Here is a 24,739-nt window from a genome sequence, read left to right as displayed (position 1 = left end):
AAACAGAAGGACGAAGAAAAGAAAAAATAAGACAAAAATCCTATGCAACTTTATAACGGTATATAGCCCATGGAAAGTGTCAAAACAGACGCAGGATTTTTTCATCCAAGCTAATTAAACACTGAAACTTATGGTACCATAATGGTAGATAATGGTAGAGTCATAAAGCATGCTGTTCCCACAGTGGAATGCTGTAATAAGTTCTGAAAAGATGTAACTGCCATAGTAGGCCTACACCACTATGACATTACACAATACACAGGGCCTTTAGTCATAAATAAGACTTTGTTGTTGCCTTTCTGGTGACCTCAAATTTAGGTACCATGTCTTAAGATATTAAAGTTGGCATCGCGATAATGTTTTCACAGTAGTCCCATTGATGTGTCCATTTAATATAGCCGTTGCGAAAAGTTTTGTTTCCTATCCATCTGGTTGAATCAACAGCTTATAACTTGACTTTCAAAATCACTTGGCTTCAGAATTCACTCACAGCTAGCCCTCCAAGATAAGGCTGTATCCACAAAAATAGATTTGTTGCATTGAAGACAGATTTATCATTCAATGAACATGGAAAAGGCAGATTTTGGCAAGACAAGTGTTGTCGCCTCCACAAAATATGTGATGAATCACTTATTGAAAGTCAGGTTATTAGCTGTTGTTCCAAAAACTGGATACGCGACAACACTTTTTGCAAGTAGTGTAGTATTGGACCAAAAAAAAATGTTACAGTTGCCAATGCTACAAAGGCCAAATAATCAAATGAGGAAATAAATGAATTCTGCTGTTATCTGGTGGTCAGAGTTCACAGGTATTTGGCACATGGACTATCCATCCTGTGCTCCAAGCCTGAGCATTGCCAAGCATGCCACACACTTAATACTGCATCTCAGGGCTGGACTGGCAATCTGGCATACAGGGTATTTTCCAGGTGGTCTCAAAGTCCCCATGGGCCCAATACTGCTCTGTATTTGTTTGTTTGTGCTGGCACAGTTTAGAGGATGCGGCCCAGTCATCTTCAATATAAACCATAGAAGAATATCAGAATAGAGTATGAAAATGGCTTGTACTTTGTTTGCGACGGACCAGTTAAAACAAAAAATGCTGGGTGATTTTTTTGTTCCTAGGCCAACCCTGCTGCATCTGGCACAGGTAAAGTTAACATGTCCCTTATCAGTCCCCACAATCTTGAAATGCTTGACAAATGGGTATATACTAGATAACAGAGCTTGGCACTGACTGAACTGATTATTCACACAGCATGAAGGGGTGATCAAACAGGTTTTATTTAGGCAGAGATACGGCTGTTGTTGCAGGAGCTCAGGACTGTCCTGTCACTTAAGTAGTAAGGACAAGCCTTCAATCAACTTGTATTCAACTTAAACAGATAAAACTGGCCACATGGCCAGCAATGACCTCCATTAGGGGTGGATGAAAGGCCATTGATGAAGGCCACTGATAAAGGCCATTGCTGGCCGAAACATGTTGGCCATTTTTATCTGTTTGAGTATGAACTAGCTTACAACACAACATTACACACAACAAAGTCCTGAACCATGAACTCGTACTTGCAGTCTCAAAGCTTCAATTTCCACTTCCTTCAGAGAAAGTCTCAGTTCAGGAGTACATGCAAAGATACATCCACTGCAAAAACAAAGAAGTATGAAAGTGAGCCAAGCTAGATAGCAGACAAGCAAGCAGGGAACTACTTGATCAAGCAAGTACCTAGCAGATAGATAAGTAAATAAATAAACACAATAAATAAATAGTGAGTGTTGAAATATTTTGCTGACATGCTTAATGTAACAAACAACAGGGCTATACTGCCCTACAAAGGCAAAGTGCAGCAACTACACCAACATTGAAACTGAGAGAAATGCCTTCAAAGTTTCCATACTGTCCTAAACACATTTCAGGTATAACAGGTACAGAAAGTAAAAACACAAGGGATGTTATCACCCCTGGTGTACTGTACCTACAATGTCTCTGACTGGCCAGAATGAAAACTTTAAAGGTATTTTTTCTCTGTTTCCGTTTTGCCATAGTTACTGCACTTTGCCTTTGTATGGCAGCACTGACCGCTATTCAGGTCAGTGTACAGCAGTTTAGATTTCTGTATAGTAGTTTCTGTGTATGTGATAGAGTTACTGTACCTCAGTCTCGTGGAGGTGGATTGCTTTCCCATCTGACAGCTCTCTGAAAATCTCTGGTGACCAAACCAAAGTAAACATAAACATGTTCATACTGAAGGTCTGATGTTGCCTTGTTTAGAAATGTTCTCCTCCTTAATGCGCAGGTGCTACAGTTTAAACCAATTGCATGTGTACATTGTAACTGTGTGTGTGTGTGCGTGTGTGTGTGTGTGTGTGTGTGTGTGTGTGTGTGTGTGTGTGTGTGTGTGCTGTACTTACTGGACATGCACTCCAGTCGCAGTATGAGTGCTACAAAGCTCTCCAGTGAGAGGCTGCCCTTGGAGCCTCCATAGCGGAAAGCCAGCAGGTTTAGCATGTCGTCGCTAACCTGCACCCCTATGGACAAACACATACAAATTATGGCTATTTACAGAACGATCTAAGATTATTTGCTTTTACGTATCTTTGTATCATCAAGTTCCGTTTGTTTGTAGACTAGCATTTCATACATTGCTGTATGTACTGTATAATGGGGAGAGTAAAAACCTTTTATGTTCAGTCCAATTCATATGACATATTGTGGACATTATTGACATTACGCAAGAACTTGGATGTAAAGTATGAGACCAGGGTGCTGTTGAATGATTAGTTTGTGGGTGCTTAGTGAGTAAACATGAGAATACATGCAGTTTTGTGTGTGTGCCTGCGTGCGTGAGTGTGTGCTTGTGTGTGTGTGCTTGTGTGTGTGTGTCTGTGTGTGTCTGTGTGTGCGTGCATGCGTGCATGCATGCATGTGTGCGAGCGTGTGAAAAGAACGGAAAGGAAAGAAAAAGAAAGGAAAGGAAACTTGTGAGAGCATGTATCCAGTCGTCGGGTTGGATGGGCGTCAAGAGAGTTGTGAGAGCCCCGACAGGCGAAGATTTGGTCTGTCATTGTTTTACGCCCCATTTCACACCATTATCACGTCTCAACACGTATTGCTGCTGGGAAAAAACAGCGTTGGAGCCTCACAGTGGTGGGATCCTCGCAGAACTGAAGTGCTCCATCACATGCATTGAGCATACCATATGATTTGATATGACATCTCATTCATTGCATTTGGACACCTGTGGGCGTTAATTATATGTATCTATCTATGAATCCAGGTATCTCTGTATGTCTGTCCTAAAATAGTATCTCGTTAATTTGAAGAAAGAAGACAAATTATAAGACAGTCACTTGTTTGAACTAGTTATATTTAGAAGGATGTACTTCTTTCAACCATTAATTAAGAAAATTATGTTAAGAGAATGTGGAAAGTGAAAGAAGTATTGAGGTGTCCTTAATGAGGGTGAGTGACAAGGCTGGGGGCAGAGGAAGCATCTACAGGATAGATATTGAGATATACTGTAGCTATTATGGTACACAGTAAAAAATATGTATATACATAGCGACTTACAATTATTTACAGGTTATTAGTCACAGGCCCTGGAGCAATGTGGGGTTAGGTGCCTTGCTCAAAGGCACTTCAGCCATGAAAGGAGGTGCAGGGAGGGGTTAGGGTGGGATTCCACTGCAAATTTTACTATGTAGATTTGGGGTGGGAGCAATTGAATGAGGCAATTCCACCTCTAACCTGTAGGGCAGGGGTGGGGAACCTTTTTCATTCGAGGGGCCACTTCAAATTCCTCAAAGGGCCATAAAAGTCCTCCAAGGGCCTTACTAACACAATCCAGGATATCCCCTTGCACTTTAAGTCTATATTGAAGGCAGCCACCTTTAAAACAGACCCCACCTTCTCTCGGTCCCCTGAATATAACTTATTTGTATTGCAAATGTAATTTCTAAGATTCCTTTAACAAAATATATGTGAAGCTGCATAACATACCATAAACCATAAACAGCCCTCGAGATATAGGTCCCCCACCCCTGCTGTAGGGCAACCGAGGTGGGAAAAAACTACTTAGTGTTACATTAAGTGTGGACACACACACACAAAACCCTATAAATAATATTCATAGCCTACCTGCAGCAATAACAGCATTCCTCAGTTCACCAAGGGATAAATCCCCAGTCTTGGAGACATCTGTGCGGTAAAATATTTCCTAGCAAGGGAAAGAAAGAGTATACTGCTTTAATATACAGTGTGGGCTCCATTTCAAATTTCAAGGTAATTATTAGTTGGGAAAAGGATCCTATTTACCCTGTAAGTAACTACTCGCTCCCACAATCGAAGAAATTCATTGCAACTGAGATGGCCAGTCACCGAAAGCTTCAAGCAAGTTATGGAAACACATCATCATCACCATCATCACCACCACCGTCATGTATTATATCTTAACAATCAATCAAACATTATCATCATCATCATCATCATCATCATCAAGTATTATATCTTAACCTCATAATGCACGCTGTTCCACCAGTGGAGCACTGTAATAGTTGTTTAAAAGTTAACTATTGTAGTACTACACTACTTTGACAAAACACAGGGCCTTTAGTAATGCACAATGACTTGGTCATTGACATTATGGTAACAGCTAAGTTACAGTCTTAATAGTCTTAACAGTCTTAATAAGTGTCATGGAAAGAGCAAAGAGCAGTTGACCACAGGATACATCCATCAAGGCGACCATGCTGTGACAGGTATCCAGGCCAAAACCCAGTGAGTTGCCTGTAGGCACAGGGAAATACACAGACACAAAAGTCATCTCAGATCAAAGAGGTACGACCTTATTTGATGATCGTCTTCATTCTTTGTGTTTGTGTGTGTGTGTCAAACTTGCCCTGGACAAGATTCTCATTCAGCAGCCTCTGTAGCCGTTCTGCATCCACCTCCTCATACTGGTAGCATGGAGGAATGAAGAGCAACAGTGAGTACAAAAAAGACTTGAATCATGTTCATACAACTGCTTATAGTCAATATGTGCTCATACTGTGCCGTACACAGCATTCAATAGATATATACATACAGTATATGGTTTATAAAGTATGACAAAACAGCAAATAATGGGGCAAAGCTATTGGGGCATGGCAAGCAGGGTAATTTCCCCAGGGCCCTCTGGTATTGATAGTGGGGGCCCTATTGTGACCATGGCAGGCTATATGGGGGGCCCTATCAGTGTCTTGCCATGGGGCCCTGTGTGCAATTGCTCCACCGCTGACTGTACATCCAAATACATTATAGACATTAAAGGAAATTACCTCATCTGTGTATTTCTGGAACAAGGATTCTGCTGTGGCATTATCTTCAGAATGTACTGGCTGAGAAGGAAACAAATGCAAAGAAATGTTTGATTGATTGTTTGTAGAGTAGAGTAGAGTAGAGTAGAGTAGAGTATCATTTATTTTATGGCATGTAGCCAGTATTTAATAAAGGGTTTTTAACTTTAGTAAGGAGTGCCTCAAATAGTGTTTTTTATCTTTTCATTTATTTATTTATTTGATCCAAGGGGGAAATTAAGGTGTCATGTTACTGAAACATCAGAACATTGTCATTATCAATATTATTTATATCATCAAAACATAAAATATAAGTCTATTCAAATTAAAATGTGTCCAAAAAATATGTGTGCATTATCCAATTTCAAGCTGACATCTGTAGAGCATGGTTGATTAACACTTACCCTTGAGATCGTCATACTGGCAACAGAATTTTCACTGAAAAGTACATAAACAAAAACAAGCTTTAAAATCAGTTAAAAACCAATACGGAGCCTTCAAATGACAAAGAGTAGATAAAACAATTCAAACAGGTCTTTGGCCATGGCACCATATTGTTATGCTGGGGACCGCCGTTCGATACTGGCCCGAGGTCATTTCCCAATCCTTCCTGCTTTTCTCTCCTAGTTTCCTGTCATAGTATATGACCGTCTTGTCCGAATCATAGGATTTTTTTCTTTCGAGGGACCACCTCAAATTTTATAAAGTTCTCCAAGAGACGTACTATGAACACAAGCCAGAATTTCCTCCTGCACTTTAGGCCTATATTGAAAGTGGCCCCCTTTACAACCCTACCTTGTGAAACGGCATAACATTAAAATGATAATGGGATAAGACAGTCTCATGGGCCACCCCACCCATGGAATAAAGGCTTGAAAGCCCAAATAATATCTTAAAAAACAGTATGAAATCTAGAAATGCACTCAGAGAGTGCAGACCTCTGCCAAGGAAGCTGTTTGATAGAACATTTGGCTATGTTACGCCCTATTTTTTTCAAGTACTTTTTCTGCTTTGTTTTTATGGAGTTAGAAACTGGAATGTCACAATTTGCCTTATCCTGCAATGGTATATAATCTTTCCGAAAATTCCTGGATCCGCATCGTGATCCTTATCACCAGCAACATTTCATCACTTGTTCCTTTTGTCATTTCCAACAACTCCACAAAATTTCATCCAAATCCGTTCATGACTTTTTGAGTGATCCTGCTGACAGACAGACAAACAGACATACAGTGAGTCCAATATGTATTTGATCCCTTGCTGATTTTGTTGGTTTGCCTACTAAAAAAGACATGATCAGTCAATAAATGTTATGATAATATGTATTCTAATATGGAGAGACAGAATATCAAAAAGAAAATCCAGAAATTAACTGAAGAGAATATATATTAATTTATTTCCATTTCATCGAGCAAAATAAGTATTTGATTCCCTGCCAACTGATTACAGTTCCGGGCCCACAGACCAGATGGGCACTTCCGATCAACTTGTCATCTGAATTAAAGACACCTGTACATACTAACATGCATAAAAGACACATTGAATCAGCAGAATCAGTCCATAGTATGAGTGAATCAGTCACACTCCAACCTCACCAGCATGGGAAAGACCAAAGAGTGGTCAAATGATCAGGGACACGATTTTAGACCTGAACAAAGATTAAATGGACTGCAAAGCCACAAGAAAGAGACTGGGTATTAATGACCCAGCTGTTGATGCATTTCTTCCAAAATGTGAGGAATACAAAATGACTATCCATCAGCCTGTCAGGGGTTCTATACAAGATTTGACCTTTTGTAGGGATTTGATAATCATGAGAACAGAAAGAAATCACCCTAGAGCTGTACGGGATGAACTAGGCAATGATATCAAAGCTACTGGGGCCAAAATCACTTATAAAACTACTGGTAGCACTTAATGCCACAGAGGTTTAAAATCCTGTAGTGCACACATGGTACCTCTACTTCAGAAGGAACCTGGGCAGTCCCACTTGAGGTTTGCCAACAGATATCAGACTGGTTTAGGATATGATAAGGAGGTGCTGTAGTCAGATGAAACCAAAATCAAGCTGTTTGGCATTATCACAATTCAATGTGTTTTGAGAAAGAGTACTGCTGTCTATGATCCCAAGAACACCCTCCTCACCATCATGCATGAAAGTGGTATCATTATGGTTTGAGGGTGTTTGTCTGGCCAACGCACAGGACAACTTCGCATCGTCAATGAATGGATGGAGGGAGACATGTAATGTGCAATCCTGAGTGCAAACGTCCTTCCCTCCACCACTACACTGAAGGGTGGGCCATTGGATCTCCCAACATGACAATAATACACAACATACAGTCAATGCAACAAAGGAGTGGCTCAATAAGAAGCATATTAAAGTCGTGAAGTGGCCTAGACAGTCTCCAAATATTAACCCTATAGTAATTCTATGGAGAGAACTGAACCTCCCATTTGCCAAGCTACAGCCACAAACTATTAATGTTTTAGAGATAATGTGCAAAGAAAAATATTTTCTACTATATGCACAAACATTGTCATTAACTAAAAGAAGCATCTAACCTCAGTGCTAGACAACTAGGGCTTTGCCACAAAGCACTTTATCCTCTTTAGCTAGAGGGATCAAATACTTATTGGCCTAAATTAAATACAAATAAATTAAAATATATTATTTTAAGTTATTTTCTGGAATTTCTTTTTGATATTCTGTCTCTCCATGTTTGAATACATATTATCATAAATGTATAGACTGATCATGTCTTTATTAGTGGGCAAACCGGCAAAATCAGCAAGGGATCAAATACATATTGGACTCACTGTACAAACTGACAGACAGACAGACCAACGCGACCTAAAGCATAACCTCCTCAGGCCAGGTAAATATATGCTCCTGAGTGCTATAGAGCTCCTTACTCGAGTTCGCCGCCGTCTGTCTTGGAGAACATGGCGAGGAGGTATGAGGCCGTCTCGTTGGGGTAGAACGTTGACGGCACAATAACATAGTCGCCGGGTGCTAGTCTGACAAACGCCATGACCTCACGGGCGTTCAGGAACGTCCCACTGGAGGCTACTGGGAGTCTCGCGAAGAACTTTGCTGGGAACTTGCCCTTTGTTCCTTTGGACTGCGCCAAAACCAGAAGATCAGATTATCAGATTATGTTCAATATTATTATTATTATTATTATTATTATTATTATTATTATTATTATTATTATTATTATTATTATTGATATCTGCACCTTCATTGGGGTCATGTACATACCTCAGGTGGCACCTATTGACAAAATGACATCAAGGGAAAAAAAAACATTTTCTTAAAAAATAAAAAGGAGTAACGTCTGAATTTTTGTATGTAGACAGTATGATTAATCCTTTCATATGTCCAAATACATTTAAAATGCAAAACTACAGTGAGTAATCTAAAACATGTCTATGAAGATCAGTCATTTGGGTCATGTTAATCCAAATAACAGTCATGTTATCCAAGTAACATGTTGTGATCACGATATTATTGAAAGACACTGACGCACGTTGAAAATAGTGAAGCCGATGTTGAAATTTTTGGCCAACCGCCTGTTCCTCTTGTTGGACTTCTGCAGGAGGGACACTAAAAGGTTCTTTGGCCCGTTGTCCATCGCAGGGTCGCCTTGGATGGCCTCTACGTGAATGTGGTACTGAGGGTTCGTCCAGAACGTGTCTGGGAAACATTTTGACACAAAATGCTGCTTAGAATGTGTATTTTTCAAACCCTTGTTTGTCAACATATTTGTCAGAGATTGACAGTCAGAGGCAGAGGGACAAATACTGACATACATACTGACATACATACATTACATTCACACACACACACACACACACACACACACACACACACACACACACACACACACACACACACACACACACACACACACACACACACACACACACACACACACACACACACACACTTACCTTTATAATTCTGGCATCCACCAGCTGTAGTGCCTGCCACCCATCGGCCCTCGTCACATCTGTATTTCCATTGGCTGTCTGGGGAGCCGTCCAGGAAGCCCAGACTCACAGAGCACACGTCCAGGTCTATGTAGTTACGGCAGAAATCCTCCATTGACATCCTTGAAACAGAAAATGACACATGAAATCCTCCATTGACATCCTTGAAACAGAAAATGACACATGAAATCCTCCATTGACATCCTTACCCTCTACTGCATGAATTATTATATTTACAATGTAAAAAATGTTTCAGTGCTTTTTTAGTGTTAAAATGAGTTAAATAATAGATTTAAAAAAAATAAATAAATAAAATTATTTTTAATTAAGATTTTAGCTTATGGTTGCCATATGGCAACTTCATGCAGTCGTGGAATCTTGTGTAAAATCAGGTTTTTCCTCAAAAAGAGACTTTTTCCTTGATAAAACTCCAATATATTACTTTCCAAATGTTCAAACTCATTAAATTACATAAATTATATATTTTTAGTATTTAGTGAAATTATTTTTGGTAAGATAGCAAAATATGGTCAACAATTCGGCCCATAGACATGTACACACATTTACAAAAAAGCTTCCGAAAAGGATGTTTACACCTATTTGCAAACATGTACAATGCATTTTTACATTGAACATGTCTAAAATTACAAATATAAGTACAAATTATTCATTTGGCACAATAATTATAAGAAATATCTGTAAAAATAGCCTCATACTACTCTAATTCTAAGTCATTCCAATGGGGTTGATTGGGGTGAATGGCCAAAATGTTGTTCCATAACTGCATGAAGTTGCCATATGGCAACCATAACATTTTACCATTTTACAAAAAAACCTTTGCACCTAAAGTTGTTTTAATGATGAAGAATAACAGTTTACATATTACAGATAGTGTTTTTATTTTTTTTATAACAATACTTTGGGCTGAAATGTTGGTAATACCTTGGTTTATGGAGGCCTTGAGCGATGACCTCCACACACCAAAGTAGGTGATGAAAAAGGGCTTCCTGTGTTTATTTCTTAAAGTTTTTTTGGTTTCAAAGTAAAAGGCTGTCTTATCACAAATAAGTCTAAATATATAGGTTATAGTGTACCATCTACTAGAAAAACTGGAAAAAGTTAACGGTTGCCATATGGCAACCCTATGCAGTAGAAGGTTAACACAGGAAAATGACAAATGAAATCCTTTAGACAGAAAATGACAAAATATCTTGGTGTGAGTGTTGGAGCAGAGGACTCACGCATAGGTAGATGCCATGCCCCCCCACACACCCACACCCACACACACAACTATACTATACAGTATGGTACATGTACCAGAATGGGTTAGTGATGACCAAGAAAAGGTGTAATACCAAAATTCTCACACACACACACAGACACAGACACACAGACACACAGACACACACAGACACACACACACACACACACACACACACACACACACACACACACACACACACACACACACACACACACACACACACACACACACGACAATACAGTACATGTACAACAATGAGTTACAGTAAAAGCAACCAAGAAAAGGCGTACCAAAATTCACCATCATCATGAATGGAAAGGCAAGTGGTTCTTTCCTGTACGCTCACTGTTTGCCATTTGGGTGATCTGTGGATTAAAAGCATAAAACAAGAGAGACCTCTTGAAACAGTCACACTCCTTACCATGTGTTCAGGATCCTAAAAAATACAGTCAATAAAAAAATAGCTGTCTTATATTTAAAAAAATGAATATACCACAGATATTCTTGCACTAAGGGACATAGTATCAGAAAAACCTTAGAAACTTTGTGCAAATATATGAAGTGCTGCAGATATCCGGCTTCCGTACCTATCACACTGCACAAACACTGCACAATCATAGACACACCTATCGTGGCCTACTTGGAGTGTAGTGAAGAACTAACAATAACCCAAGATATCAAAGGGTTTTTAGTTTGATAAAAATCAGCAAACAAAGTGCTGCCTTGACTATGTAAGGTCCGTTAGTCTAGAACAGTGTTTCCCAACCTTTTTTGTCTCATGTACCCCCCAAGCCTTTTCGTTGTCCCATGAGTACCCCCTAACTCATGTTTTACATCGCTTTTCTATTCCAGTGTGACTATGATCCATACATTTGTTAAAATTACCATTTTTCCAAGTACCCCCTGCAGTGTGCTCACGTACCCCTAGTGGTACACGTACCCCTGGTTGGGAAACACTGGTCTAGAATAGTGTTAGCGTTAGGGAGCCCCTGAAGACGTTGCAAATGGGTAATTTTTTAAAACTAAGGGGGGTTGGAAGACTTATGTGGATGTCAAGGGGAAGCGTTGGCAGGCTTACGATAAGGTCAATGGGGAGTCTGTGTAGCCACATAATGCATGTCGTTTGTACCACCCGTGGCACGCTGTAAAAGTCATTGGAAAGTTAACTACCATAGTGCTACACTACTATGACATAACACAGGGCCAATGCACTAATGCACTACGACTGGGTCATTGCCATTCTGCTAACAACAAATAGCCTATATAATGCTGTGTCTTAATGGAACGGTTGAGAAGCACTGGTCTAGAGGGAGTTTGAGATAGGGAGTACTGACTTGTCGCTCCAGTCTCCGTTCCACTCCCCATGCCCCCAGGGGTTGAACAGCCTCACCAGTCTCACCGGCTGGTTATTGCTCAGCACCTGTACAACAAATATATTGATTACTGTATATTATGCACACAGACACATGTGCACACATGCATACACACACAAGCACTCGCACATACACGCCCACATACTGTACATGCATGCACACGCACATTGCACGCACGCCCACACACACACATACAAATATATGAATTAGGCCTACCTGCATTATTCCTGTAACTGCATAGGCATGGCCCTCCACAATACCATTAGGTAATACTGTGTTTGCCGCTGTTTTCTGAGCACAAAACACAAATGCTAAGCATTTACACACACAGTATTTACTCAAAGTATTTACACATGTGAGACATGCTCCTTGATATACATTTGCTGTTACCAGACCAAGTTGTAACATGCATTACTAAATATTCTCTTCAATGGCGTAGCAGTGTAGTACTATGGCAGTTAAGTCTATTCAGCAACTAGTATAGGGGTGCATTTGAAGGGTTTATTTGCAAAACGGTGTATCTCCATTTTGTAGAATGTTGGGAAATTGACCTTTTTGTATGGGAATTCCATTGAATTGCATTGCAAAATGCATTTTATATAGGTTAAAAATGTATGTTCTCACAATATTTGAATGGTAAGAATTCATATATAGGTGATATGACCTCTGAACAGCCATTTTCAATAATAAAATGCAAAAGTCAAAAAATGGAGATACACCGTTTTGCAAATAAACCCTTCATTTCTCAAAAGCATTTCTCATTTATCAATGCATTCATGTTCCTGAGCTACATTAAAATAAGAGCTCAAATTTAGGCCAATTAACTGCAAACTTGACTGTAAAGCCACACCATAATACTATACGTGATGATTATGCCCATCTGTTGGTATGGTGGAGTGGTGGACTGGTGACATAGGTCTACTGTTCTCTTATCAGACAAATTCGGTTGACTTCTCTCTACGGGAGGTCCACTCCGCAGGGGACATCCACCGAACACCATTAAATCACCACCGACAGGCAAAAAGGCTGCTAGGCCCCGCATTGCCGCCTTCCGAGAGGGGCTATAAAAGGTGGCGCGCACTTGCGCATTTCCTCTTTTATCCCTTCGCTTTCATGGGAACACCGACATTCTACACCTCCTGTGATTCAGTTTAACTGTCCGACTAATAACCTTGCCTGGCTTGATTGAGTGCCCTGAATTGCTAAGTAAATCAACTTTCACCTCCCGGACTATATTCAAAGCAGCAAAATTAGGTAAGTATGAAGACCAGATTACTCTCTGATATTCCCTTCTCATCCAGAAAGCTCAGTGCAAGTACAAGTGTTCTCGTGGTGGAAAATGAAGTGCGCAAGTGCGCGCCACCTTTTATAGCCTTTTGCAGATTTTTTTATTTGCACACTGACTTTTTTTGATCATTGATTGATGGTTATTTTTTTATTTGTGTGATAAATTACAAGCATTATTTGTAATGAACCCATGGTTTAGATATGCCTAACCCTAACAATCAGTAAAGTTATGCTGCCAGTCTGCCACAAGGGAGCACCTTTGAGGGCCATGTCACATTTTGACTCCAAGGGCATACCTTAGACGTCAAAAATTGTAATCTGGTCAAAGGTAGTCAGAAATTGACGAGTTGGGATGATACACTGTACACTAGGTAGTACTGACCCCAGGTTTAGTGCCACAGGCAATGAGGGATTTGGACTTGGCAGCTCTGAGCAGGATGTCCCAGAGGTCTGCGGGGGGCTCCCTCAGGTCGAAACTCATGTGCACCCCCCCTGTGAAGTCCATGAGGGCCTCAGACACACTGCCGGCATTCATGTCTGCATAGGAGCCACACACCCTAGAGTGGAGATGGAACGCACATACATAGTGTAGTTATGCACATGCGCAGATGCGCACATGCACAGATGCGCGCACACACACACACACACACACACACACACACACACACACACACACACACACACACACACACACACACACACACACTATGCACACACACCCGCATTCACACACGACATGTGACAAATGGCCTTTAATGAGCCTCTTACTGTACTGCAAACTCACCAAGGAGCCAAAAACAAACAAAGTCCCACATCTGACATGCACAGTAGCCAAGTCAACAGACCAACGTCATGTGGAAACCTTCCCAATAGCATCATGAATGGGCTCTGGGGTCAGTGACGTTCCAGCAGTAGCATACGTCAGGGTGGTGCAACGACAGCCAGTGCCACTATTGTAGGCCTATTGATTTGTTTTTAGTTTGCTTGGTTTTAGTGTATCTATCAGTATCTATGAAGCATATTCATTGCAGCATATCAACCATCAATTAGTAATTACTGTAATGTATGTCATTAAATACTGTGGCGCCACCTGACGTCTGAGCCCAATAAAACGTCTTTGACCCTTTATCCAGTAGTAAGCAGATGATGTTGGCATCTGCAGCTTTGTCAAATTTGCGGGGTATTGCTCGGTTTGCAGTTCCAAAAATGATAGTACAGAAAACAAGAAAAGACACAAAAGCTGAAGGCAAATCTGGGGTGCATTTCTCGGAACCGTAGTTGCTAACTACGTTAGCTACTTTGTTGTTTGTGATGTAATTTCCCATTGACAACTACACAAGTTGCTAACTGGCTAACAACTACGCTTTCGCTAACTGGCTAACAACTACGCCAAAAATACTGAATCAGACCAAGATATCACAAAACACGCCCACTCAATGCAAAAGTGTGTGCTCAAGTTGGGTCTCATAAGGGGGCGTTGTCCCCCACTTCTTCTTCTCTTTTTGAGGTGTTTGCGCAAGACGTGCGCTATCACCATCTACAGCGCTAAGGGGACTTCATCGATTCTCAACCTCAGGACTCCGAAGGTCTCCTAACCGAAGGTCTCCTAACCGAAGGTCTCCTAAAGGGGCGTTCACCCGACATAAAGTGGATACCGGAAAGGAAACAAAATGACGCTTCTTGTTAGATCCACCTTCTTTGACTATGCTTTCAATCACCTCTGGAAAACTCTTTTACTGTAACAAAAGCCAAGCAAAATAAAAAAAGCATTGGGTTTTGGTCTAGCCCAGGGGTCCCCAAACTAAGGCCCAGGGGCCGGATGCGGCCAGCCAGGCCCCTTTGACCGGCCCTCCACCTCTCTGCATCTCACCATTTGAACTGGCCCAAAAAGCAATCCTCAGAGAAAAAATATTTTATTTTGTTTATCAACAGGCCTTCCTACAGTTTAATTTTCAGTAACTTAGTGTGAATCACCACACTGTGAATGATAGCTTCTCATCTCACTGTAATATAAACAGGCATACCATTTCTATTGTATCCCTCCTAAACTGTCATGTTTCTAACCTTTCCTTGCTATTTTTACATGGTTATTGGAAATGACAAGGAATACCTGTGGTATTTCAAATGGAAAAACATGTGAAGTACTCACTCACTTCTTTTGCAAATCATTTGTAATGATGACCTATTTTGTGCTAGAAATTATAAATGAAGGAAGCGAAGGAAGGCGCTCTTCAGATTTTCCCCCGTTTATTCGCCTACAAACGTTTCGGGCAGAGCCCTAAGAGCGTGTAATGGCGATTGCCGTGCTAGAAATTATGGCTTTAACAGGCAGTGGCCTAGTATACAGTTCACATGATTAATCCTGGCCCCTGATCACAGTCAAGAACGATAATGTGGCCCCCAGAGAAAGAAGTTTGGGGACCCCTGGTCTAGCCCATCATAAGTGTTCTCAGCTACACCCAAGCTTTGTATTCCAACTCGGCTTTTTAATCTTCTCGGATTTTGGAAGAGTTTTCCTGATTTGCATTTAACTTTGGTGTGCAACTCCTTTTCATGTTTTCTGCCAATATGGAAAAAGATGTTGTGACCAAGATTTGGGCATATGGCCCATCCCATCCATACTGTAAAGACAGTTCAGCTACGTACTTGGCATAGGCCTTCTCCATTAGAGCGGCCCAGAATTCGTTAGGGTCCGTCGAATGCACAAATATCAGACTGCCGTCAATGGTCGGGAGCTTGTCGTCAACCACCACATCAACCCACTTTCCAAATCTCCAGAACTGGAAATCAGAAATTACAAACATTTACACGCATGTCTTGTGTAGGCCTACAGCATATGAATATGTATGCAGTACTATAAGCTCATATTTTAAAAATACTTTATTGTAGCAATACAGTTAATAGGCTATGGTTTCTAGAGTTACACTTTTTTTACTGTCTTTGTTACAGTTTATTTGTTAACAGGATACAGTGACACAACAATAATAAGTACTTGCACTGCATCTTAGGACGTTAGGTACCCTAGAGTGTAAATATCACATGTTTATACATGTTGGTAGGCCTGCACTGAAAAATGACACAGTAAAATAATGTGTTATTGTATGTTATAGTATCCACAATACGAGCACCATGACAGTGAATTATCACAACTTGAGAGCTCTCACCCTGAAACGAAAGATTCCCGCATAATCCTTATGGAAGGTCTGTCCATCTGGAATAATCTGATTCCTGATTTCATGTTGAAAGGTCAGTGATGCAAGCGAAGCAAGAAACCAACAATTTCCTGCAATGTATCGCAGCGCCCCATTAATATGAAGCCAAAGATTTGGTTGCATCACACAATAAAAAGACAGTGTTAATTCAACACGTAGAGAGTAGTCTCATGCAATCTAAAAGAGGTCAAATTTACTTTCAAAGTGTTAAGTTAATACTGTTAAGTTTTTATGTGCATAAAAAGCATGTGGCAATGTCTTAGTTCAGAATTAATAAACAGAATTTAAAAAAATGTATGGTACTGTACAGGGCTTTGAACCAGTTCAAAGAACGAAAACGAAAACCAGGAACTTTTTGTATTTTACAGGGAACAGAAACGAAACGGAACCGTTATTATTTCTTATGTTCTGGAACGGAAACACTTATTTAAAAATAACTTAACTTATTTAATACCGGTTAATACCGTTCCTCAAGCTAAAAAAAAAGTAATTATTTTCCTGTGACATTCTCTGACTGAATGGAGAGAGAGCTGTGGATTACAAAGTCTCCACTCCACATCTTAAATAAGAGAATCCACTGTCATACAAAATGGCAGAGTTTCCATTGTATCATTGTAAGATATTGCAGAGAAGCGCGTGTAAAGCGCACCGAGAATGTTCAACACTATTGGGCATCCATGGCTGCTTCAAATATGCACAAACTCACAATGTCCATCATAGCGCTCCCCATGACCCAAGTCAGCGTGGAGCACGCATTTTCATCATTGAGGTTTATTCTCCGCTTAGGTCGTCCCAGAACAACAAAATTCTGGAGGATATTCTTTTCATCCGCTTGAATGATCATTTGCACTTCCGTCTTTCTTGGTTAATTACCGTCAGTTAGGCCTATGGGGAGTAATCAGCTGACAGGAACGAAATTAACCGTTCCGGGAACAATATTTTTTTGTTCTAACCGGTTCGGGAACGTCAATTTATTGGTGGAACTCATAACCGGAAACGTTATAATTCCTTTTCTGTTCGGAACGGAACGCTTATATAACGGTTCAATAACTCTAATAACGGTTCAAAGCCCTGGTACTTGTACATTCATGTGCATTGGCTTACCAAGATTGCCTTGCTTCAAGTCAAACCTCGAGACTCCATCAAGGATGAAACGTGGATCTCTACACATGGTCTGTGAACACAACAGGCAACTGTTCTTATAAAATCACAGGCAAGTTCAGAATGTTCATAACATTCATCATGGTGAGTGTTCAGTACAACAATCTCTGTTATTCACACAGTCTAAAACAGGAAGATGCTTCAATGGTAATTAAATTCTGTATGTTTTCAGTGAGAGTGAAATATGAAACAGATAATAATCTTGTTCTTGCTGAAATTCATGGTCCGTGGATTGGCACTCACTGTGTGGGTCGTAGATCAAGGGGGAAAAGCACATGTGTTGCATATGGTACGCATACTGCTGATATTTGCGAAACAATTCTGATGAATGGTCATTGCAAACCAAACATCTGGAATATCTGGAAATACAGCTCCAGGCCTTTTTATTAGAATACCATGAAAAAGTTGATTTATTTCCATAATTCCATCAATAATGTTAAACTGTCATGGATTGTAGATTCATGGCCCAGTTTTTTAACTATTCCAATCATTAAATTGTTTATTTTTACATATTTTGGTCTTCCAGCTCAAAAAAACCATGAATTGGGGAATTCACATCATTAGAATATTATAATAAAATCACAATTTTCTTCATCAAAATTTGTTTCACATTAGTGCACATCAAATCAGTTGAACTTTGGTACTTTCTACACAACATGCAATGTTCAATACTTGGTTAGGACTCTCTCTGTCTTAATATTATTAATAATAACGGCCATGATGCGTTTAACATTGAAGTCAATGGCAGAAACAGTGCATGGGAGTAATGGAAGGCCAGATATCCTTGATGCTTTGCCGTCAGCTGTTTTTGTATAGCTGACCTGGTGTCCCACACTTCCCTCTTCAATATACCCGAAGATTTCCATGCCACGTTTTGGTGTTAACTCACCAGTTTAATTCTAACTCAACAGAAATTAAACCCCATTCATTTTCAATGGGGATTCATTTCTGGTTATTTAGAATTAAACTGGTGAGTTAGCGCCAAAACGTGGCATGGAAATCTACAGGGTATATTGAAGAGTGAAGTGTGGGGTACCAGGTCAACAAACAAGAACAGCTGACAGCAAAGCATCAAGGATATCTGGGCTTCCATAACTGCCATGCACTGTTTTTCCATTGACTTCAATGTTAAACGCATCATGGCCATTATGAAGACAGAGAATGTCCTAACCAAGTATTGACCATTGCATGTTATGTAGAAAGTACCAAATTTCAACTGATATAATTCGGCCCGAATTTTGATGAAGAAAAATGTGATTTTATAACAATATTCTAATAATGCGAATTCCCCAATTCATGGGTTTTTTGAGCTGGAAGGCCAACGTATATAAAAAGAAAAAAAATAATGATTGGAATAGTTAAAAAACTGGGCCATGAAGCTACAATCCATGACAGTTTAACATTATTGATGGAATTATGGAAATAAATCAACTTTTTCATGGTATTCTAATAAAAAGGCCTGGAGCTGTATATACATTATTGAATAATGGCATTGCAAATATGCAAGCAGTAAGCTATCTCTAAAATGGGACACATTTGGACCATAACGCTTTGTCATAAGATCAAGGAGTGGTAATGAGGACCACTTTCAGTCTAAACTTAGTTACTGCGCTTTGCCTTTGCAGGGCAGACCAAACATATCCTGCAATGGTCACTGAAGATCAATGCCACTGAGTGCCTAAATGTTCAGCCCACATACTAAATTAACAGTGTACAACGTTAGTAAAGCTTTTTCAACACATTGTAAGGCATTCCACTGAAAACGTATTAAATCCAGAAGACCAAACATTATCCTGCAATGGCCACTGAAGATCATTGCCACTGAGTGCCTAAACGTTCAGCCCACATACCGGTGGTCGGCGCCAAACAATCCTGGCCATGTCGCTCGGATGGAGAACCCCATTGCCGATGGAGCTGTTTTCTGGAGGAAAATGCTTGTCCGTGAACCTGAAGTTATTCTTGAGGCAATACTGGTGCATTTGGTCGAAATCCTGGTCCAAGAACTTGGCTGGTTTAGAAGCAGACCCTTGGCCACTTCTGCTCTTGCGGGCGTCCAAGATATACAGACACATACCCGGTGGAGGCATAGTGGCAGCTGGGCGATTCTCTGGCAAGAGTGCATGTACAATAGTACACTGTTAAGAATTTCCCTGCAAAATAACAGCATGCTACAGGCAATTCTGGTTACCTGCAGTCTGCTGTTACTTTACACCATATATCAACTACAACATAATGCTGTTAAATGGCTGAAAGAAGAGTTCCCACAGTAGTAGTCTGTTTTCTAAACAAAAACCCAATGGAATGCTGTTGCAACATTGCCCTAAATTAACAGCATTTTTTACAGTCTATGTACAGCAGCTGTGGCCTAGAGGTTAAGGAGATGGGCTTTAGAGCAGAGGGTTGCAGGTTTGAATCCCACCCTTCGACTCCCTATCTCACTCCATGGTTGAGGTTCCCTTGAGCAAGGTATCTTAACTATCACAGTGCCCCAAGGACTGTAACCAATACCCTGTACTTAACTTAACTGTAAGTCGCTTTGGATAATAACGTCAGCTATTAATATTAATACTAAGAAATGTGAGAAGGTGAGAAGGTTCATCATAGTAGGCCTAACAACTACACAAAAAAGCATGACATTTTAAACACACATTATCATTCAATTAACAGTCCAAGTTAAAATCCGCACATTATCAGGCAAAGTACAACGTCCAAGTTTAATTTATATTTTGAAGCATATGCATTGTACAGTTACCTGTCAGGAGTAGTTGAGGTGAGTTTCTCACAATAATCTCAAGTGAAATCTTGTGCAAAGAGGAAGAAATATCCTTTGGGGCAGCCAATCAAGTCAATACAATGTTGTTGTTTGTATGCACTGTATTTTTTGCAGCCAGATGCTTACAGCTTCGTGCCTGCGGTGAATCACACTCGTGAGGGTATCCCACACCAACTTCATTCCTACTTGAGTCATATTGCTTAAATATGCCACAACTGCTGCTTCCCATAAAACTCTGGTGGCACAGTGATTGGTGCTTCTAAACACACAATGGTGCGGTAGTGGAAGCCCAGGGTCCAAAGGTCAGTTACACAGAAGCATGTAGGCTACTCGTTTCGAAAGTACAACGTTGTTTAATGTTTTTGTGCTTGTACACTGGTTAACAACAGTGTAATGGTAGTGTAATGTGATTCAATGTAAGGCAATGTCTTTTACCAGTGGGGTCGGGACCTCATGTGGGGTTGCATACAATTCAATTGGGGTCGCCTGAAATGTGTAGGTCTGGAAAAAAAACGTTGATTTTACGAAATAGCAATTGGTTTAATTGCCTACAAGTTTGCTCAGTCACGTTTTTATGGTTGCAGGGAAAAAATGTGTATGGGGTCCCCAGAAATGTGGGACGTCAAAATGGGGTCCCGGGCCAAAAAAGGTTGGGAACCACCGTACATGGTAAGGAGAGCAGATGACACACTGACTGCATTATAAGTAAAGGGTCCATTCAAATATGTTTCTGGTTTGTCTCTGTTGCTGTCTGCAGGGAATTTGTTACCCTTTGGACTCATAAAAGGAGTCTTCCCATTTACGCTCAGTTGTTTATCTTATTTTCCCCACTCTAAATTTCCAAAGAAAGAGGTTGCACCTTGCATCTACGTAGTGTTTTTTTATTGGTGGTGGAGGAAGACAAGCCAAACTAGCCTGATTATCATCAACTTTCAAATCTCCTGGAGACTTGGTCTGACCAAGAGCATAACAATTAACATTTCCCAAACCACATTTCCCAAATGGCCTCCCTTGGTTTGCTAATGATTGTTTGCTTCCCAACAAAGTGGGAGGAGTTCCCGTATTTGCGGGAACTCAGAAAGTTCTTGCATCACTCTCAGTGTTAATTTCGTGACGAAATATTTTCGTCATAATTATCGTTAACGATTGTTTTTCCCCTGACGACAATAAAACGATGACGAAAAAACAGCATGCGTTTCTACGAAAAATATAACGATATTGATTTATATTTTCGTCAAAAAAATAAAAATGTGACTACAATACCACCGGAGACGAAAACCAATAGCAAGCATTTTTGTCAATATGTCACTGAAAAGAATTACCTGCTATTTCGCAAGTCGCGAGCCTCATCTGCTCCGCGATGACTAAATTGTGACTAAAACTAAAATAACATTTTCGTCAAGAGACTAAAACTGAAACTAAATTAAAAATTCCTGTCAAAATTAACACTGATCACTCTTGACCTGACTGGTAGCGACGCTGAAGCTGTTGCGTCACTAGGAGGGCACGGCCTGGCTAAAGCCATACAGGGCCACTGGATGAAGTGGGGTGGGGGTTCAGAGGAAGAAACTAACATGGAATGAGGTCTGGGGCATCGACTCCAACCGATTGAGTTTTATTATCTGGCACAAATGATATCCTACCCTCTCCCACCAATCTGCACTTGAGGCTTGGAAAGGACCCACCCTCACTCAAGACAGAACAGTTTGAGACATAACCAAGTTCTCAAGTGTTTGGCGACAAACTTGAGTGCAACAGAGCTGCAATTAACAGCAAGCCTGTCAGAGTTCAGAATGTGCACAGCCCCCAGCCATTGCTTTTGTGGGAGAGGAAGAGGCATAGGTGGAGGCCCTCAAACAGTTATCTGCAGGGACTGGTAGATGAGAGAGTGGATCTAGACCAGAGGCACATCCTTATCTTCCCGCCAGAGATTTCTGCCAGCTTTCCTACATCATTGATTTAACAGTTCCCTGAGATGATGCCCTTGAATAGGCCTTTGAGCACAAGGAGATGCAATATCCAAAACTTGCAGCTGAGGCAAAGGACAAAGGCTAAATATATGGGTGCATCCAAAGGAGGTAGGCTGCAGGGGCTTTGTGGCAAGTACTACAGCAAAGCTCCTTAGGGAGGTTGGAGTCGGGGGGCAGGCACACAGAAAAGCCACCAAGGAACTGGCCAACACTGCAGAGACTGAGGACAAGCCATTGGCTATGGATGAAAAGAAGCGATACCATCTGGGCTGCAAGGAACAGCTAGCAGCAGGACACACACCCAGGCCTGTTCAGCCTGTGGTGGGCCTGCCTCAGCAGAGGATGTATTGGGTTAAGTGGCCAAAACACCTGGTGATGTTCAGGTACACAATGACGTGTTCCTCTGCAAAAAGCTGTTTAGCACCCACCTTTACTACAAGCAATGCAGTACTAGGGACATTTAACATCAAGTCCTTTCAATGAATCTTATTGCATATAAAATAATTGCAATTGAAACACTATATACACAGTAAAAAAAGAACTGTTGTTTTTACGGTAAATTGCTGGCAGCAGTGGTTGCCAAAGTCTACCTTTAAACAAATAACGGTATATTTCCTTTTTACATTTTACGGTAAAATTATGGCAGCAGTGGTTGCCAAAGCCTACCGTTAAATAAATAACGGTATTATTATTTTTTTCCATTTTACGGTAAAATTATGGCAGCAGTGGTTGCCAAACGTACCGTTAAATAAATTATGGTAAAAAAATATATGATATTTTTACGGTGAAACAATGGTAGTGGTAGATATCAAAACTATACCGTTAAATTACGATACAAGTTTCCCCTCATGTACGGCAAAAACATGTGTATACATTTTAAAACGCTGTGATTTTTGCATTGTACCGTTAAGGGGGGGGGATGGGGCTAAGTGAATGTGTGGGTGTGAGTGTGTGTGTCTGCGTGAGGGGGGCTAATAAGGTGAGTGAAGGTGTGTCTGTGTGTGTATGCGTGTGTGTGTGTGGGGGGGGGGGGGGGGTGATTGGACGGATTATATTCAGGTGAGTTAAATTATAGAGTTACAATCAGACAACTGATTGGACTGATTATACTCAGGTGAGTCCAATTATAGAGTTGCAATCACAGACAACTGATTGGACTGATTCTACTCATTGGAGTCCAATAAACATCAACTTAATTAGATACCTAAATAAATGCCCAATTGCCATATTGTCTAGTGCAGGCAGGTGGACCAGTCTAGTATCATCAATGAAGGGTATGCAAATCCATTCTTTATTTTAAAAAGGCCTGAAAATAACCTTAAGGAAAATGAAGGCCAAAGCCACCGGGGCAAGCAAGCTAACAAACAAGCTAGTTAGCAAGCCATGCAGCCACCCTTACAACGTGACCTGCTAGCCGGGCCAGCCAGGCCAGCCGGCCGGCCGGCCACCCAGCCTTACAGCCAGTCGCCCAGCTAGCTAGCTAGCAACCAGTGAGCAGTACAATGCAACAGTCCCTGTTTAAATACATGTTCAAGTGAACCATGTGACCCGAGTGATGAAGCATTTGGCAGGTGCAGGCAGTAAGTTAATCATTGCATGACAGCCCTTAGCTCTCAGGTGAGGTCAGGAGTTGATTGATAGATTGATTTGGATGGGGTAGAATGACAGTTTCAAATAGACTGGGCTACTTCTAAGAGACTGAATCAAGGGATTACTGTCCCAGGTAGACTTTTTCAGATTATACTAGCCTATAGGTATATTTTACACATTAAATGAGGCTGAACTGTAGGCTGTTACCGGAGAAATAATAAGTTACAGTGAATTACTCAGTTTATTCAGTTGCCAGCTTCATTGTTGTCAAATCTACAACGTGGAGGCACCTGGAGCCAAGCAGACAGGCAATATGTTTTCTGTGGAGTAATTAATATTTAATTAAGTATAACCTCCATTGCTTTCTGTTGGGTAGGAGGAGTGCAAAGAAAGATATTCTGAATTTTGAAGAGGTTTACTGTGTCAATTTGCCTCTCAATCGAAAACTCTGATGGCAAAGCCTCAAAGTCCAATAAGGGAAAAAAATATTGCGGTGGAGAATTTTTCGCAGGATGAACTAAGAGGGTTTAATGCTCATTGATGGCTACTAATCAAATAGCGTGTTGACATCAAACTCTGCCTGTTAGAACCAGCCTATCAGTGGTTTGACAAGTTAAACCTGGAACAAGTGCAATCACAAGAAATCTATTTGACTAAAAGACGACAAAAAGCCTAACACGACCAGAAAGATCACCTACTTTTTGTAGTATACACAACGTGAAGAAAAGCAGAACAGAGTTCTTTGTCTGTTGGTTCACAATTTGGCTCACTAACAGAGGATTG

General features: G+C 40.7%; 1 protein-coding gene across 1 annotated transcript; it reads right to left on the bottom strand.

The window, feature by feature from the left end:
• Positions 1-1,519: 1,519 nt before the first annotated feature.
• On the bottom strand, positions 1,520-19,710 carry LOC134435567 (calpain-8-like). Its single transcript, XM_063184626.1, has 20 exons — positions 19,474-19,710; positions 17,567-17,636; positions 16,415-16,533; positions 15,897-16,030; positions 13,633-13,807; positions 12,180-12,254; positions 11,925-12,010; positions 10,881-10,955; positions 9,288-9,448; positions 8,856-9,030; positions 8,247-8,459; positions 5,735-5,768; positions 5,313-5,372; positions 4,895-4,952; positions 4,727-4,782; positions 4,312-4,380; positions 4,135-4,213; positions 2,409-2,525; positions 2,151-2,203; positions 1,520-1,641 (listed from the first exon to the last, which is right to left on the bottom strand). Exons 1-20 carry the CDS (start codon positions 19,708-19,710, stop codon positions 1,615-1,617), a joined length of 2,073 nt encoding a protein of 690 aa, XP_063040696.1. The 3' UTR covers positions 1,520-1,614.
• Positions 19,711-24,739: the final 5,029 nt, after the last annotated feature.

Source organism: Engraulis encrasicolus, chromosome 19, assembly GCF_034702125.1.
Source record: "Engraulis encrasicolus isolate BLACKSEA-1 chromosome 19, IST_EnEncr_1.0, whole genome shotgun sequence".
In the NCBI taxonomy this organism is placed as follows: Eukaryota; Metazoa; Chordata; class Actinopteri; order Clupeiformes; family Engraulidae; genus Engraulis; species Engraulis encrasicolus.
The sequence above is the reverse complement of the archived record's forward strand: the minus strand, read 5'-3'. Positions and strand labels throughout refer to the sequence as shown.